Source organism: Seriola lalandi, unplaced genomic scaffold, assembly GCF_002814215.2.
Source record: "Seriola lalandi dorsalis isolate HSWRI2012SDOR001 ecotype SW California unplaced genomic scaffold, Sedor1 jcf7180002054387, whole genome shotgun sequence".
Classification (NCBI taxonomy): Eukaryota; Metazoa; Chordata; class Actinopteri; order Carangiformes; family Carangidae; genus Seriola; species Seriola lalandi.
This window is the reverse complement of record NW_019524940.1, coordinates 85,767-101,774: the sequence shown is the minus strand read 5'-3', so window position 1 is coordinate 101,774 and position 16,008 is coordinate 85,767. Positions and strand designations below refer to the sequence as shown.

At 39.6% G+C, this 16,008-nt stretch overlaps 1 protein-coding gene across 1 annotated transcript; it reads right to left on the bottom strand.

Moving 5' to 3' along the window:
* Nucleotides 1–306: 306 nt before the first annotated feature.
* On the bottom strand, nt 307–15,083 carry mboat1 (membrane bound O-acyltransferase domain containing 1). The gene is made up of 13 exons (XM_023409308.2): nt 14,813–15,083; nt 14,263–14,408; nt 13,710–13,787; nt 11,430–11,525; nt 7,427–7,482; nt 6,913–6,967; nt 5,677–5,869; nt 5,372–5,564; nt 5,150–5,253; nt 4,902–4,966; nt 4,674–4,806; nt 4,040–4,191; nt 307–2,970 (listed from the first exon to the last, which is right to left on the bottom strand). The coding sequence occupies exons 1-13, from the start codon at nt 14,900–14,902 to the stop codon at nt 2,790–2,792; spliced, it is 1,542 nt and encodes a 513-aa protein (XP_023265076.1). The 5' UTR covers nt 14,903–15,083; the 3' UTR covers nt 307–2,789.
* Nucleotides 15,084–16,008: the final 925 nt, after the last annotated feature.

Genomic DNA, 16,008 nt, shown 5'->3' with positions numbered 1-16,008 from the left:
CAGACAACTCACTACTGACACTTCATTAACTCCAAGAGAGGTACTAATGTGCAGCTAAACATTAAAATAATTCACAAAAATTAAATATTGCCATCTTTACTCAAAACCCTAACCCAAGAGATAAAAAAGTCTTGAAAGTAATTTGTTCTAATTAGCTGAGAGACTATAACAATAGGTTAATTTGCACATTCCGCTACTTCTCGTTTCACCTAAAATCTTGATAATTTACCCCTTGAACAATGACCCCTGTGGTATTTGTCTAATAATTACTGTTAATTAGATGAAATGCCCCCCCCCCCCCCCCCCCCCCCCCCCCGCCTAATGTCAACACTTGTTTTGTGGACGGGGTCCCTGTCACAGCAAAGCTAAGAGGTGAGATTTTCATGTTACACAGATGTTATCTTCTGTCCCGATAGAAAAATACGAAACACCTGTAGGCTACACCGTTTTTGATTTTTTTTTTCTTGTACAAACAGGCTCTACATATTAAGAATAAGAGGCTTCAGTCAATATGTAAACTGAGCCAAAACAGGCAAGTCATAAAATACATTTTACTGAACTCAAAAAGTTGAGATTAGCCTAAAAGATATAAGGCAGGTAATAAAATGCATTACAATTAGTGCATGATTAAACTGTTAAATATGCTCTTCACATGCATTTAAAAAGGGACAAGCTGGCATTTTCAAGTGTAATTGTTCTTCACCAGGCACATTACCAAAAAGATTTCTTGCATTGCAACTTGTTAGCATTGTTAGCAAACCTCTTTATAATCAACCCATAATTGTAGCTGAAAATTAACATGCTAGCCTGCAGCAGATAGCACCATTAATAACCAAGCCACTGTGCCACTTTTAATTCTCCCAATGCTCCCGAACCTCTCATGAGTGATAACGCTTCCATAACGAGAAACAACAGAACAATAATTAATAATTTAAGAAAATGTGTCAGTTTTCACCGTATTTTCTAACCACAAACATCAGCTTCTAAGTGTGCAAAGGTATAAGCTAGTGAAGTGAAGCTATTGTGAAATTTTGCAAAGAAATTATACTATTAGGGGAAAAGTAGGTGTTCAACTCATGGTCGGTATGAAGCTGCATTGGGAGATGCTGCGCAGTGGCAGTTTCAGTCAGTCCCACATGGCTTACCTTCATTACTTCATTCAGCAGAGTTCAGACAGTACAAACAACCAGCAGGTGTCTCTGTTCAATCAACCTGCAGCTGCTGATAAGCTCTGGTAAATCTAGTTTTAAATGTGTTCTTTCTCAGAAAGAACACAACACCAAACTCCCACTGACAAGAAATACATTTTAACTTGTAAAATTCCTGTTTTTTGATCATATTTTCCATTCTTTGAATGTGCAATGGGTACCTCCCAAAAAGAGGAACTTCAAATGTATTTCCTCTCAGTTTCGCCACAGCTTTTTGTTCAATTACTTTATATCATGATAGCAGGTTTCCAGCACCGTTCACATGATAAGAACTGTGTCAATATTACATTCCCTACTGCTTCAGCAGAAAAACATATTCCTTGGGGAAAGTAGAATGATAATGATTGGAAAGTCTTTGTTTTTTATAGTTAGCTTCACTTTGTGCTCATATTGCACCGTTTCATAATTTATTACAATTCGGTGCAGATGCAAACCAACATGAGCAAGAGCTTGTCGGCCGACCGTATGGTTTATTCTTTAAATATCTGTTAGCCACTCCCTTTTGTTTACAGGGGGATAGCTACAGGACAGGATTATCCATAAAAAACTATAATAAAGTGTTTACTTGTTCAAGAGAACAGTCAAGTCTCCTCACCTGGAAGAGCTGTCCTCTTGCCTTCAATAAAAACTTCAATAGTTACGGTTTCAGTGGAGAGTTTGAGAGCTATATAGTCTAATTTGTATTTCAAGCTGCTCTCGACCCAGTGGGAGGAATATCGAGACAGACCACAGTTTTTCATGACGAGGTCCACACACACACACACACAGGGTCACTGAGATAATGCAGAGGGTCAACACACACACACACACACACACACACACACACACACACACACACACACACACATCCTCTGGGCACAGTGGGTGCAGCGGGTACATGGGCTCTCTCTCCCCATGGCATGCTCTTTTGTTGTGGCCACACAAGGGCAGCCTTTGTGTGCCATCAGAGTGTGGCCAAGTACGAGCGTGTCTAAGAGAGAGTATGTGCATATTTGTTTCCAAGTGTCTGTTTATGCATGAGTTTTTGTGTATTTGTGTGTGTGTGTGTGTGTGTGTGTGTGTGTGTGTGTGTGTGTGTCCTGGTATTTGTGCCTTGTTTGAGCTGTTCTCCCACTGTCCTGGCTTTCATCCCACCATGGGGCAGGACAGTGCAGATAGAGGACAGGGATAAAAAGTGAGCCTCCTTTCTCTCTTCACACTGTTGCATTGTTGCTGGAGCAGGCAGGCTGGTGTTGAGATGGGCATGTAGGGAATAGTGGCTATGGAAAGTGGAGGGAGGCTAGGGTCCTGGTGGTGTTGACGGTGGTACCAGAGATATTCCCATCAGCTAATGTTTCTCTTTTCAGTCTGCCTGCTGAGCTTATGTTTAATGCATTGTCTTAATCTTGCAATATGGCAGAACGGCTCTTCCTGTGCACATCCAGCACCATATAGGCTCAAATCCTGCATTATGTCCCCAAAAAAATAAATAACACACTGGTTTCCCGTTTGAAGTTGGCTGAATGCCCTTTAGGGATGCTCACTTGTCTTTGAGAGAACACTGGACTGAGAGCCTGGTAAAAGAACATGAAGAGGGGATTTTCAGTCTACTTTGTCATTGTTGTTGGAGTGAACAGGCTGGCACTGGGCTGAGCACGAAGACGAGAAGGAGGAGGCGGAGGAAAATGTTTTAGTGGTCGCAGAGGGGTCCCTGGTTTTGTGTTTCCGATGCAGGGCGATCGCAGCCAGAATGCTGATGATGTGCACGTGGAAGTACATAGACCTAAGAAAGAAAGGAGGAAAAACCGAGGGTAACTTTTCTACCTTGAACATTAGGGAAATGTGACATGAGAAAATAAAGCAGGCCACAAAATAACATGTTAAAAACTAAACTATTTGTTGAACTGTATTAGAAAAAAAGAGAAAAACCTTAATAAATATCAGAAGTCAGTAGAAAGGGATCAGAAAGGGTTACATAGATTAGTACTGGGGTTGCAGTGATTTGTAGATCAACAGATAATGAATCTGCAACTATTTTTTTAATCTATTAAAAAGGATCTTGGTCAGACAAAACAAGACACTTGGGCCTTAGGAGTAAGTCGGTATGACATAGAGTATGACAACTTCAGTTTGTTGAGAGGGCTTTCAGGAATACTTCCTCAGACTAAACACAAATTTGTGTGTACACCATGTACAAACAGCCAAAATGTCCCACTCCTAACCACATCTCACTGCTTTTCTCTTCTCACATGAAGGTTTGCTCAAACTTCAATATGGATGCAGACATCTGGGCATGCGCTTACATATAATCAGTGTGCAGTATACAATCTATACATACAATCAGGGTCGTGCATACACAGACGCATTCTTCACATGCACTAGAGAATAAGATAGCGACCGCCAAATAGCAAGAAGAGGAGCTCCTTTGTTTATTGCATTTAGCTGAGCAACAAGAAAAAGCCAGAGAAAATGGTGTGTGCAACCATTTGACGAGAATAAGTCGGTGTACAGTTGGCCATGGTGAAACTTAACGATAAAACCATAAAAATCCGAAACAATTTATCATCTGAAATAGTGAGTTGGTATTTTTGGGCTAAATGAAAGTGATAAAAGGATTGTTCTATGACAGATGCACCAAGCTACCAGAAACTATCTGCTGAACCAGCCTGAACTCAACTCTAAGTAGACATATCTTTGCAAATGCACTCATTCTCAAATTAAAACTGTTAAATCATACACAGAAAAAACATTCACAACACAGTATGCACTTTTTTTAATTTTTAAAATAGAGAAGATACTTTGTGATCCAGCACAAATTGGGCTTAAAATAATTTAAGCCGGGTAGGACATACCTGTAATAAACCAAAGTGGGCTCTACTGCAAGAAGTAGAAAAGGCATCACAGTGTAGCAGATGGCCAGCTGAGTGGCTGCCCAAGTTAAGATGTCGTAACTCATCTTCAAGCCTCTGGAGCCCAGGAAGTAGTGGCGAATAGATTTCCTTATCTGGAGAGGAGAGAAAGATAAACAGAGAGGGATAAATAATTGCTTTATTTCACACTAGTGAAAAAAATGGATGTACTTAAGATATGCTGCTGCTGTAATCTTAACAAAAAATCTTTTTTCAGTTTTTCTCAGATTGCATTAATTTAAACTTCTAGAGCTACAGTGTTTCTGTATGTTGTATTTTGTTGTGGTATAACGTCTACTATCAGGAGCCAGAACAAAGTTTTGGAATAGAAACTTTATTCAAGCCCTTCTTATACAGGTACAAGTCTTTTCTGACAAATACACATTTCGAGAATCAATTTTTTGCAGTTACAATAAGAAATTAAGTTAAATGTTATATGTTTTTTGTAAAGACTGGGAAACTGATTAAGCTATCAAAATTACAAAATGACTACTTGACAAAATAATAACTGTTGATTTTCTTTTCAGTTGTACGCTGGATTATTAATTGGAATTTGCAGCGGAGGTAAGGTACTCACTGCTCGTGCTGCCATGGTGATGGGGATGGCTGTGATGAAGGTAAAATAATACCCTGGATAAACACCATGCCAAAGGGCAGACAGGATGAAGGTCAACGCCAACCGGTGCTTGGGGGCTCGGTCATAACACACACTGAGGAGATGAGAGTATGTATGTGAAATGAAAAGCCAAGGAAATGTTTTCTGACTGTATACAGGAGTACTGAAGTTCATAATTGCAGCACTTACGTTTTGAGCCAAATTCCTGTTCTGATATTCCAGTTGTCTATGAATGTCTTGAAGCTGGTCGCAGTCTGAAAAAAAATTGTCATCTATCAATGAAAAACAATATTCACATAACAGTAACTGTGTGCTACAATCCATAAGTCAATGATGGATTTTGACCCAAATGAATTTGCATGAATTCTAACACAGCGCCAGGACTGTATGGTCTTTTTTTTCCTATTTTTTTAAGTCATGTGAAACACTGACGGTACCTCAATCCCCAAGATGTTGAGGTTGCAGATGAGATCCCATGATGGCTGTCCATTTTCATCCATCCCCAAGAAACCAAAACCTGCAGCGTTGTTCACAGCATCGGCTGGAAAAAGAAGATTGTGACTTACATGACAGTAAAAACTATGTCCTCTTCATGTTAGCAGGTGACAGTATGATTGGCCAACCACAGCACTCCAACTAAACACACATGCTGTGCTCACCTAGTGTCCAGGCAAAGTAGAATTTGGGCCTTGCTGCTTGTATGGAGAAGAAAGCGTAGTTGAGCCTGTTGAGGAAGGGGGCGTGGCTGACAAAGTAGGGGTCCACATTGTACGTTACTGGCAAGGACCGAGTCACAATGAGGAAGAACAGCATACAGCCACAGCACACCAGCAGCTTTTGACAGACAGCAGGCTGCAGAGAAAATTGATAACTTCTGAGCAGTGCCCTTCTATAGTCCAAGGTTGTGCTGTGTCATTGAATACAATGAGAAGAGGGAGCAGCAAACAGATATTCATGAACTTACCAAAGGTGACAGGTCCGGTGTCTTATCATAGCCATTCTGCCCAGTACACGTCCCAGAGCGCTGCCTGAGCCTCTGGCTAATGTGTGTGCCCTCTATGAAGTCTATGTAGTCCTTATAATCACTGCACGGTCCCACCAAGACACTCAGGAAGTTCAGATTGTAACTCAGGTATTCAATGAGAGAAGGCCTCATACTGCAGAAAGAACAATAGAGGAAATCACTGACAACAGAACAGGGAACCCTTTTACTTCCAGTATGAAAACACTTATCACTTCAGGTGAAATGCAACTGTGGTACTGTGGTATTTTTGTTTAAGTTAGTTGGAAATGAGAAAAATGCATGCCATATTTTTTGAAATAAAAATTAACAATTAAAAAGGCTGTAAAATTGTATTGTTGTTTGGCAGATGAAAAGCATACAAACAGTTAACATTCTCTGAAAGACAAAAGTTTTTTCACACAGAGGCAATCTACATGTTAGAAATTAGGTTTTGATTTGCTTCTTTTAGGCCCTCTGATTATAGCAGTTAGGCAGCCTTAAGGGAAACAGGGTTCAGTATTGAGAACTGGTTCTGACTTGTAACCAAAAATACTGAAAAACCAGGAAGTCATGAAGAAATCTGCTTTTCAACAAGTTTATTGATTTCTCAAAGCAACGTTTTGACCTGCTGAGCTTCTGTTTACAATTGCTGGTTATGCACGCATTAAACCCTGTATATCATGTTTACAGTATAACCAGAATTGTTAAGTAAAATCAGAATCAGTATCAATAAAATACAGTTGATACCCAAACCTATAGGGAGTAGAGGAATCTTAAAATAAGGTGATGAAAATAAGTTTATAACACAAGAACAACATTATGGTTATGATCATTTATTGATATATTTTCCATTTTGTTTTAAAATTGCATGCACGGCACATGATGAATGTGGTTTTATAGATTAACATGCATACAAATGTAGTATACTCCATGCAAAAAGATCCCTGTTCTCTACGTTCTCAGCATGCTTTTTACACGAATAAGCTATTCACCATGATTGCATCTCCTTGTCATTGTTCCTCGTGGCTAAAGGAAAGGAAAGTGTTATTTTTTCTTTTAATATGGTGTTAATACAGATGTAGCCTTCTGTGTACACATACTTTGACAGGAACACCGGTGCATTGAACACTGGTGCCAGATACATATTAACCTATTAACATATGAAATGCCCTCAGTTTTTCCACTATAAAAACTTACTTTATCGCCAGAAACTTCTGCTCCGGAGTCAGCTGTTCAGATTTCTTACACATACCTGAAAGACAAGGGATGAAGTCATCAGTACGCCTGCTTGGAAACTTTCATTTTGCCACTTTTCATCACTCTCTTTAAATTTTCTTATTTCTTTTCTTCCATTATAGAATTATTGAATTTCACTCTAGGTCTTTTTCATGGAAGCACAGGTGTTGCTAATGAAATCCATGATGGCTTTATTCGACAGCACCATGATTTTGTGCACAATGACTCCCTGTCACACTGTCAGGGGCTGACTGGGACATTCGAGTAGAAGTTAGCCATTGTTAATGTTCTTAGCAACATCAGAGCTTTTCCTTTTACCCCAGGTTAACCAATTAACCAATTGGCAGTTAAAAAAGCTTCTTAGTTAAATGTTGTGAGAGCTTGTTGCGACCACTGTTAAAGGCTTGCCAACATATGTGTGCATTTGAGTGTGTAAGAGTGTGTGTGTCTGTGAGCATCCTCTCCTCTATCTTACCGTCATGGAGCTGGAAAGCCAGTGTGGTGATCTTCTGAGTTACTATCATCAGAGGCCTGAGCAGAAAAGGCAGATAAATGATTTCATTCAACTGTAAAAGTTTGGAGAAAAACACAGATTTCAACTGCTGAGCTGACTTGGTGGATTGTGAGGTGAGAAAATAAATATATGAAGTTAAGATTAAACATACATATGAAAAAAAAACAGATATACATCAAGATAATAAGTACTGGTGATCTTTTAGCAGTCAAAAGCATTCTGGTGTATTTAGCCTCAAAAAACCCAGCCTCATGTATATGGGCAGTTGTGACAGTTTGGAGTAGAGCTACCATGTTTTAAAATGTTTAAAAAATCAAAAATAGAGACCATGACACATCAGCAAGCAGCATGTCTGTCTGAAAAAGAGCACTTTTTAGTAATTTACTATACGACCGACCTGAAACAAAGCGTGCCCTAAGCAACTGTCTACTGCGCCTCTGTGAGGCTACAGAATTTATTTTCCCTTGTGAATCACTTCATTCTCTTCTAGCAGTGTCATGCCAGGTCACTTATTACTCCAATGCAATTCGTTCAAACACACAAATGTTCACTTAATCACTTTTGAAACCAGGACAACCAAATCTTCATCTTGAAAAACTCATGTTATAGAGAAAATCATGTCCTAAAGTACAAAAGTAAGACGATTTCTATACTAATACTGTGGGTTTTTTCACACGTATTTGCAATGCAATAAATATTAAAATTACACTGTTATCAAGAGCAAGACACAGTACATTACATTGCATTACCATGTAAACTGTGAGGGCAGTTTAAACAGTAGAATAAGTGAACATACAATTAATATAAAAGTGTACAATAGCTCATGTTTGTGCAATGTTTCCTTGAAGCTACAGTTTAAAGTTTGGTTTAATTTGTTTCAGTAGGTTAGTCATTTGATACCAAAAAGTGCTGGAAGTGAGATAACAGTGGAGGGCATTAAGCTCCTGTACAGTAAGTTTGAACAGACTAGTTTCACACCCCCTCTCCTAGTTTCATTCACAGATAGAGACCTCTCTGTCCCAAGAATGTGAGTGTGTGTGCACAAAGGCACATAAGCACACATTTAACTACATCTCTCCCTCTCCCTTTCTCACTCTCTCTCTCTCTCTCTCTCTCTCTCTCTCTCTGTGTCTCGCATACACACAGGAACCAGTGTCGGAGGGGGCTGCATTGTGTGCACAGCATGGAAAACTGAGGCAGAGAGGGGCTGGCCGTGCGGCTGGCAGTGCTAGCTCAATGAGAGTTGGCAGTTGGCTTTAGAGAAACATTTTCAGGGTGCCAGCCAGTATGTGCGACACTGCTCCACTGTAGCCCACAGACTCTGTTTTTCCATGTAGTGTTGGCACAGTACATGAGATTTTGACCCAGTTCAATTTCTGTTCTGCTGCCTTGCACAAATTCAGAAAAGATCAGGTTATGGAAATGCTAACAGACAGGAGAATAACACACAGACTGTAGAGGCAAGCTCTAGATTTACTGTGTTTGACATCTTCCTACAGGGAAAGCAACACAAGATACCACGGTGATAACCAGAACACCACTTAAGTAGAAAACCAGATAATCCCCGACAAAAAGGCCTGCTGTTATACAAGAAAAAGTGAATTGCAAATCCTGTGTCTGACCGGATCATTTCATTAAATCCTGGGTAAGTAGTGGCATCCAGGACCTTGCCTTCAGTGGTTTGCCTCCTGCTGAACAGACAGGACTTTCTCTGTTAAGTCAGGGAGCTTCTTTTACTCTACTGTCCCAATTACTTGTGGAGTACCCCAAGGCTCCATTGTAGGGGTCATTTTACTTGCTTTGTATATTCTCCCTTTAGGCTCCATCTTCTGCAAGCAAAACATCTCTTTACTTCCCTCAAAGCACAGCTAGACACAAATGGCTTTTTTCCTACTGATATGAATTTGGAGATTTCTCACCAAAATCTACTGTGAAAACTGAACACACAGCATAAACATGTTACCTTAACATTAGCATCAGCATGTCCAGCATGAGGAATAACATTTTGTGTCTTCCTTATAACTGTTCACTTCTCATTAAAGTCTGGTGCAACCAACATAAACTTTCACTGGCTCATATTCATATCCATGTTTTATGCTTGTTTGTTGTCAAAAAGTCTTACTCACTCGAACACAGCCCCGATTTCATGTGCAACTTTGAGCTAAACCTTCAAATAATACTACTATTGCTCATTCTGAATGAAAAAAAAAGTACAAATAACAAATGCAGCCCAAATAAATTCCCAATTATGAAATTGGTCTTACAAAAGTAACCAAATCATATAAACTATGTAAACAATATAATGTCAACAGTTACAATCTCCTTCCAATGCTACACTGATCACACAAATATCTCCTCCATTGAATCCAGGGGATTATATCACTTTCATATCCATCCTTAATTGCCTCCAGGATGTAAAATGCTGGATGGCAAAATAACTGTCTTCAGCTGAACGACAACAAGACAGAAGTGATTACTTTTGGTTCCCCGAATGCCACAGGAAGCGTAGCTAGCACACTTCAGGCCACTGACATCAAACCTTCGTGCCCATACTAGAAGTATTTGACTTGGCAGTGAAATTTGACAAACTCTGTGGTTAAAGGTTGCCATCTTCAGCTGAGGATCATGGCTAAACTTAAGTCCATCCATCCTCGAAGACTGTTACCACCACATTAATCTTATCAAGGCTGTATCATTGCAACTCACTGCACCTGGGTACTGTACTGGGCAGTCCTTTTTGTCTCGCCTGCAGCTGGTGCAGAATGCAGTAGCAAGACTCCTACCTGGTACCAGAAAAGACACCAGTACCAGCATCCCTGCACTGGCTATCTGTCAAAAACAGAATCAATTTCAAGATCCTTTTTTTTTTTTTTTTTTTAATAAAGCTTTACATGGTTTCTGCCTTTAATTAAAATGTGTACAGCACTTTAGTCAACTCCGGCTGGTTTAAACATTCTATATAAACCAACTTGATGTGATTTGATTTAGAGCAATTAGTTACACATACACATTACACCACCTCTGTGACTCACAGCCATTTATCTGTCTACTCTGGAAGCCTGAAGAAGCTGGATCTCGATTCAGTATATGATCCTTCCAAAGGCTGACTCACAGGCCTGGCTGATCATCACCAAAGTCATGTGGAGTGCGAGCGAGGCTGCCAGCAAATTCATCCACATGAGAACGGGGAAAAAAATTGCTGAATACAGGAGCCAGCAAAGTCAGCTGTCACCTTTAAAAGCACAAATACACACAGAAATGCTAGTATCCACTTTATCTGATGTGATCATTTCTAGTAAAAACACAGGTACCACCTCAGCCATTATTCTGACAAAGCATGTGTATTGGCAGCTCCATGTTTAGTCAGATTTTACGAATCATGGGAGGCCCTGCTCTTTATATGAGAGGTGCTCCACAATGAGATAAGCAGTATTTTAACAAAATTACAACCCTCCTTATCAAAGCAACTCCATCCCATCAATGTGGCAGTAGTAGTGCCATTTTCTGTAATAGAAAATCCCCTCCCAGTTTCCTATGTTCATTTTTGAGCACTTCTTTATGATCCCTGTAAAGTCCAAGAGGAAATGTAATACTTTATTGTAGAGAAACCCTCCAGAGAGCAAATGGTCCTCTCCTTTAGAGGCAGGCTTGTTTCTAACACAACAATGTTACAGTTGCCAGGAGGCAGTGAGTACCTTTACTCTACCTTGCCGGACAATGTCAACTGTGAACAATTCACACTGCTGCTTTTTTTTTTTTTTTTTTTTTTAAATCTGTGGTGTTGTATTTACACAAGGCCGTGGCACTGATGACTGTGTAATCAGGTACCACACAGTTTGGAAACGTTAACTGATAACATAAGAACTGCTCTAAGACTGGAGTGATTAATATGCCATCACCAAGAAGGTGTGGCAAAGAAGGAGGAAAAGAGATGAGGCAACTGAGTGATTAAGTTTTTCCTTACCCAGAGAAGTCAGTGGACAGTATGCCATAGTTAAAGATGAAGACTCGGCTCACTTGGCACACTGTCAGATAGCCCATAGCTGTCACCATGGAATATCTGTACATGGAGGAATTAACAAAACAAAATCAGAAAAGGGGAATTGAGATGGTGATACATAGATTACCTGTAAATGCTACCTAGTAGGGCTGCCACCTCTTGGTCACTTGTTTATGTCTTGGTAGGTTCAGAAATGTCTTCAGTTACAGTTTCTTATGCGAACATAGCTGTTTAGTCATAAGACATTACTGGAAATGAGAGTGAGTAAATTTGTTTTGTATTGTGCACATTAGCAGGATTTGCCAATTAGCAGTATTTTCCTGTGCAATACAAAGGAACTTAGCTTTGTGTCATTGCCTTTTTCACAAGTTCTTACAGAATGACTAGACTCATGTTATCAGTTTTCTTTAGAAATGTATTTATCATAACATAATTTCACTTTAATTATTGTATTTTTTACATTTGCTGTGGCTGCAAACTTTGTTAGTGTGTGCACTTGCAAATTGGAAATCAGTCAGAATGACTTTAAAAAATATCTAAGTTTCAGCATGCAGTTCAATTAGACCAGCCATCTGTCTTAAAGGAATGTAAAGATGTGATTACTGTAACCTGACTTACGAGAGGAGCTGCTACTGGAGACCATAAAAGTGTACGAACTGACTTAATCTTAGATAAAACTACAACTTAACATAGAATAAATTCAACTGAGACATAAAAAGGCATCCATGAGTTTAAGAACTAGCCCTTAAGGACACCAACGTCAAACAAACAGATCATGTTAGGAATAATAATTTCAACACCACGCAAGACTTCGATACCAAATAATTGACCCATCTATTGTCCAAATAAAAAAGGACAGGTGAGATAACAACTCTTACACACATTTATAGTCTATTATACATCTCACATTGTGTACCAAATAATGACTTCATGAACTGCAATCTAAAATATATTAATATCAAAAATAATGGTCATATATAGTGGGTCAGAGAAATGTTTTGACAGCAGGATATTTTGACACAACAAATTCTTAGATGTCAGAAGTACTGACACTGGAACATAGCAGACTGATTACTCATTTCGCAGGTAAGCACTGCAGTGTGCTGAGATTGGCTTGATACATTCAGAGTTCCTGTGATAAAGAAGCGTGTTATGCATGTTTAACTCGGAACAAAGTTTACACTGTGATTTGCTTCCATGTGTACAGAACAATACTGGTTTTTATCTTCCTCTCCCTTTAAACATGAATACCAGACAAACCGAACCAAACCTCATTTTGCTCTATTCATAAAAATAAAAAATAAACTACCATGATACACTTGAGCCAAGTTGTTTACATACAAGCCAACAAACACATATAACATCTATGCTACAAAAAATACTATAAACATTAGAGAAAAAGACACAAACCTATGCACACAGTCCGACTGTCTTGATGTAACAGACGGGTCCAGCTGGCATGTCAGGCTGCTTTTCATTGGATGTGTTTTGCGTTTGTTTAATGCCTTCAACAACAGTATTTTGGCTCAGGCCACATTTTAACAGGAGGATAATTAGGCGGGTGGATTGCTCTGAAGTCCTTGTTGGAATGTGTGGGACGGAGTGAATGAATGAGAAAGTTCAAGGGGGTGGGCAACAAAAAAAGTTTTTTTTTTTTGTTAAAGATCTAAATGTCAAAAAACTGCATTAGCAACTAACTAAATGATCAATATTATTGCCATTATCTAGACTAAGCCATCTGCCCACTCCAGCATACGCACACCTGTGACGTACATAGTTTCTGGGCTGATCTTGTCTGACAAGTTTTACCTGGAGTCATCAGTGACTAGCTTTGCACCACTATCTTGGAAATGAGATGCTGCTATGTTAGCAGGTCTGTCATTCACCTGTCACCGTGATGACAGATAGATTGGTCATTCTGGTCTAGACACAAACATGTCCCAACTTCTTGATTAATGTGTACCACAGGATTTTTTGACTATAACCAACCACACAAGTAAATGGCTACAAATAACAGAACTACATATTTAAGATTGTTCAAACTTTCCCTTACAAGATGTGCCAAAAAGAAGGTATTGAATGATTGCACAGAGCATTAAATAAAATATGTGATATGTTCACATATCACAAATTCCAACACATTTCAGTGCTGCAATATTTTATAATCCAAGATTTTGTCACCAAAACATTGCCATATCCCGGACTTTTATATTGATCTCCCTTTGTATGAAGGCAAAGACTTACCTGTGTACATTATTGATGTCGGTGTTGACAATGATCAGGTAGCTTGCAACCACCACTGTCAGGATATGAACTGAGTACCTGTAGAAAAGGACAAACCCACAATGAGAAAATGTGTATCATCACTATTATTTGAATAATACAGTGTTCTTTATTTAAGATTGAAGTGCGACATTATGTTGTATGTCTGTGATATGATAGTGCGTGCCAGTAGAGCCTTGACACATTTCCCCTGAAACATGTTACTCATGGATCAAATGCGACCACATGTCTCCTGCGTGCTCTTATTGTCTACAGCCTCATTGTCTTCCTATAATTATATGCCTGCAGCACTGGACTCTGCACAAATCAGCCCTGTTTATTTATTTGTCAGGAAGGTAGACAATTGGTAGCTGAGATCTGCTCATTGGTCATCTTCTACAGAGACTTAACTGTTACATATTTTCACTTAACACATGTTGGTGATCTAGGCATGGCATTGGCTCGGTGTATATGAATGAGTGTAACATCATATGAGAGAATATGAATGGCGCAATGCATGTGACAGGTGCCCTACCATCCAAAGCAGAAGATGAGAAAGGCAATGCCAAGGAGAGTGGCCACAGCGTGTCTGACCAGGGGATTGGCATGGCTCGGACTGAGGTAGAGACGAAACCAGAAGGCAGCAGCCAGGGCAAACAGCTGGCACGCCAAAAAGTTCACCTGTGTGAGAGAGACAGTGATCAGGATGGGAGCCTAGAGCTGCTCATAACGGTCAACACACCACGTGCTCCTTGTTAAATTACAGGCACATACTGTGTGTGACTGCATGGTAAGGTCATAATAAGTGCTCCCCTCTTGTTTCATCATCTTCAGTGGTATCATATTAATTCTGTAAAGATGTTTAGCTTTGCTGCTATATTTGTAAACTGTCAAGATTGGCTATAAATCTTAAGTAGCCTAATTTTGAAACATTTTGGAGAGAAAAAAAACATCAAAAGTCTCCAATCTATACAATTGTGAACTATGTTGAGTGCTATTGAGACGACAATATATCTTGGAAAAATGCTCTTTAATGCCACAGAAATATCCCCGTTAGTTTGCGATTTATGGGCAGATGATCCTACCTGATCAAGAGGAAAGCCCAAGTATTCGCTGACTGGCAGCAGCCACTTGGAACCAGTGGTTTTAAACGCAGTGTCCGCCTGCTCGCCCATCCTGCGTAGTTACTCCGTTGCGACGCCTCGGTGTTGCCGTTGCCTCTTCCCTTCTTCTTTAACTAACAACTTACTATTTTCTGTTACTGAATTACATTGTTTGTCCGAAAGGCTCCGTGACAAGTCGAACCAGTCCACTGTTTGATAGACAGGGCATGGCACTCCCAGCTCTCTCCTCCGCTCCTCCTCTGTCTCAGTACCAGTCAAGTCTGACTGAGACAGAAAGAAAATAAATAGTCTTTCCGGTTATTGCTTCAAAAATAAAAGCCCGGTTGACGAACGTGCAGTTTAAGGTTTTGTAGCAGTTAACTGGAAACAGAAAGCAGATGTCTGTTGGGAGAAAGCTGTTATGCAGCCTTGTTTACCCCACAGTGATTTTGCAGATCTGCAACTATAGAAGGAGACGTTTTATTAATTTTTTTCTAACTCTCACATAATTATTGATTGTGTGTACTCCTCCTTTTCAAAAGTAAGAGTGCCCTGTGCTTGAGTGCGTAATGTCTATTACAGTTAACTATTGTATTGCAATATTCAAAGGGGTTGGGGTTAGGGTCAGATCAATAAAATAAAAAATAAAATAAAAAATAGGCTACATATGAAAGCTACTTGACATTAGTTCCGGTGTTATATTTCAAACTTGACGCAACATAAATTTACAAGGTGGGACCAGAGGACCAGAGGCTGTTTCTGGATGTCTCATTAAATAGATTAACAAAATAGGAACAATTGTTTGAATGAGTGATTGTGACCAAATCTCCGTGGTAAGCTATCGGGCCAATTAATGCAGTGTAGAGGTGACTGTGTGTCACTGGCATCCTTACTGTCTGTGCGAAATGACTTCAAAAAGTTCTGTTTTTGAATTAAAATTGATGATTGGACATGTTTATGTGATTAGTTTACATGATTAGTTCAGATATGTGAAGTAGCCCAATTCTTATTTCAAAACTGGTGAATTAGCATGTGTGTGTTGCAGGGGGTGCTAAGAAAGGCCATTCTGGAAAACGGATGAATGCTTTCCTGAGACCATGGCAGTGGCATGGAAAAACTCCTTTTTAACAGTCAGAAACCTTGAGCAGAACCAGGCTCCTTGTGGGCAGCCGTCTGCC

Coding starts and splice junctions, on each gene's coding strand:
- mboat1 (XM_023409308.2), bottom strand. CDS start 14,902: ATGGGCGAGCAGGCGGACACTGCGTTTAAAACCACTGGTTCCAAGTGG. Junction 14,409..14,812: donor TGGGCTTTCCTCTTGATCAG/GTAGGATCATCT, acceptor TCTCTCACACAG/GTGAACTTTTTGGCGTGCCA. Junction 4,967..5,149: donor TCAACATCTTGGGGATTGAG/GTACCGTCAGTG, acceptor ATTTTTTTTCAG/ACTGCGACCAGCTTCAAGAC.